Source organism: Nematolebias whitei, chromosome 5, assembly GCF_014905685.2.
Source record: "Nematolebias whitei isolate Nwh7 chromosome 5, NemWhi1, whole genome shotgun sequence".
NCBI lineage: Eukaryota > Metazoa > Chordata > Actinopteri > Cyprinodontiformes > Rivulidae > Nematolebias > Nematolebias whitei.
The window spans coordinates 37,131,385-37,134,289 of record NC_056502.1 but is presented as its reverse complement, the minus strand read 5'-3'; the positions used below and the strand labels follow the sequence as shown (position 1 = coordinate 37,134,289).

The following is a 2,905-nucleotide window of genomic DNA, read 5'->3' as shown; positions in this document are numbered from 1 at the left end:
CCCCCCCTACCACAAACAAGAAATTCCCCATCACAGCCACACAGTGATGGCTGCGCCCGGTGGGCATGGCTGCCAGCTCGCTCCAGTTCGACCCCCCCGCCACGCGCACATGCTCCTGTGCAGAAGGGTTGAAGTACCTCAGCTCCCTGACCCGGCTCACCTCCCGCTTTCGCCCTCCGATGATGTAGAGTGTGAGGGACTGGAAGCGGGGCCCGGTGATGGCTGACTGGTGGAGGGGCTGAGCGAAGGTGGCGTGGTGGTAGTCCAGGGCTTCGTCCACCAGGGCCGCAGCAATGGGACTGGACTGGACCAGAGGATGGCTATGGGCTAGGTGGTGTAAGGTGGGGACGTCCATCAGGCCGTAGCGGACGTGCTGCAGGAGGTCCTCGGTGTACTGGTAACGGCAGTCATGCTCCAGCCACAGAACAACCAGCTGAACACACAACGGACAGTCATGAATCTTTGAGCTGCATCGTACAGGATCAACTAGAACTGTACATTCACTTTTAAATACAACTTAGAAACTGACAAATCCTCTGTTTAAATATAAATCCACTTACTGAAATTAAAGGCTTAGAATTCCTTGAAGGATTTCAGGTCCCTTCATGGCTTCAATACCAGTTTTAAACTAGTTGTATTTATTTTATGTTGAGAAGGGAGGGGTTGTAGCCATTTTGGTCAAAACGTGACACTAACATTATGTCTGTTGCACTATATACAAACTCTCACTCTCAGAGTGTGTGTGTTAATGACTCTCAGGTACAACCACACCAAATTTAACACATCTATAAAACTGACTGAGTTAAAGCCACTGTTTAATTTCTGAAGGTCAGTTGGCTGTGGCAATCATTTCTAAATTATTTGGCTCCAAAGTTCATCTGTTGGAGCGGTGCTTCCAAACATTATTTCCTGAAAGGCAATAAAAGAACATCTAGCCAGTTTCAAGAGATGTTGCCAACAGACTCCAAATAGTTAAAGGCATAAATCTTTGCAGTCTGTTAAAGCTCAGAATATGATCTGGGGATCAATCTCACCAAATCTTAGGTTCATATCAGTAAAGTTGACTGCGTTACAGCCTTTGTCATGTTTTAGAAGTTTATCTGGCTGCTGCAGAACATCTTGAATTGGGTTAACTCCAACAGTTAACTAGAGAAATTGCATTTCCTGCAAAAACACAGGGTTAATGCTTATTGCAGAAGAACTTTGCTAAAAAAAACCATGCTGAAATGTAGCTGAAATGGAAGAACAAGCCTAAGTTAGTAGAATAAAGCAGAAATAACACATATTTGCTGAACTAGGTTTAAATAAGCAGAAATGAGCACAAAAAAGAGGAAATTTGCTTTAAAAATAAGCTCAAATGAGCAAAAAGTAGCTGAAAAGGCATAAAGAAGCTTAAACTACCAGAAGGAAGCAAAAAGAGCTGAAATGAGCCCAAAAAATGTGGAATTAGCTGAAAAAGATTAAATTAGCATAAAAACAGCTTAATAGTAGCTGAAACAGCAGAAAGGTTGAAAGTGGCAGAAATAATGTGAAAGTAGCATAACAAGCTTAAATTAGCAGAAAAAGTTAATTGGGCTGAAAGCAGCAGAAATTACCATGAAAAACTTGAATTTACTGAAAACAGCTGAAATTAGCTAAAAATATAGCTGAAAATGTAGAACAAACTTAAACTAACAGAAGAAAGCAGAAATAACACTTGCTTGGCCAGTTAGGCTGAAAGAAGCAGAAATGAGCACACACACACACACAAAAAGCTGAAAAGTAGCTAAAACATCGTAAGGAAGCTTAAATTACCAGAAGGAAGTGGAGAGAGCACGTTTTGCTGAATTAGACTGAAAAAAGTTGAAATGAGTGCAAAAAATGTAGAATTAGCCAAAAAAAGCTCAAATTAGCTTGAAACAGCTAAATAGTAGCTGAGATAGAAGAAAAGGATGAAACTTGCATAAATAAGCTTAAATTAGCAGAAAAAAATCAGAAGAAGCATACAAATGTTGTAGTTAGCAGAAAGAATGTAAAAGGGTCATAAAAAGCTGAAAAAAACAGCTGAAATTAGCTGAAAAACTGTTTAAATTTGTACAAGGAAGCTGAAAGAAGCTGAAGCAGAACAAAATGTGAAAGGAACAGTAAAAGGTTGTAAACAGATCTAAAGATCTGAAGGATGTAAAATGAGCTCAATTCATTTTCTATGAGGAAAAAAATGACAGAAAAGGCTAAATATTTCAAAAAGCTAAAGTTGCACCAATACCAAAAGTCATAGCACCCTTCTGAACGAGCTGAAAGTTGTGATAAATCATTTGTTGAAATAGCTTGAAAACTGTGGAACGAGAAAGATGCTGTAAAACATACAGAAGAAAAATGTATCTCAATAGTGTGAATGCTTCATAATCATTCATGCAATCAATTCCAGATGTTCGTTCAGTGATTACTGTCTGCAAGTTTCCCTAAAATCTGTGCAGTGGTTCCTGAAATATGTTGCTAACAGACAGACACATGCACAGACACAGACAGAGGTACAAACATTATCATCCGCCATTGCCTTTCTGACAGTGGGCAAAAATAAGATCAGCTCAATACAGCTGTGAGCTGAAGCTTTATTCTGTTTTTTTCATATAAAGTAAAAAGCTCTGTACCATTGTCACTTCAGACAAACCTTCAGAAGGTGTGAAGAAGGAAGGATCTGGGCAGGACACGAGGTGTAGAGCATAAAGAGGGACTGAACCGGGAAAAAAGACGGAAAGATGAGAAAACCAAGCACGAAGAAAGGAAGCAGAAAGAACTGACGGACTGCTAATCAGATTTCTCTCAACACTTTGTTAGGCTATTACAGCTGGGCTGAGGCGAGCCGGCACTGCAGCCATGGTTGTCAACACACACACACACACACACACACACACACACACACACA

General features: G+C 40.5%; 1 protein-coding gene across 1 annotated transcript in view; it reads right to left on the bottom strand.

Annotated features, from left to right (window-relative positions):
- klhl32 (kelch-like family member 32) overlaps positions 1-2,905 on the bottom strand; it is a 65,822-nt gene that overhangs the window by 13,628 nt on the left and 49,289 nt on the right. Inside the window, exon 7 of the mRNA XM_037677311.1 lies at positions 7-433. Coding sequence (XP_037533239.1) covers positions 7-433 — 427 coding nt within the window. The remainder of the gene's footprint in view (positions 1-6; positions 434-2,905) is intronic.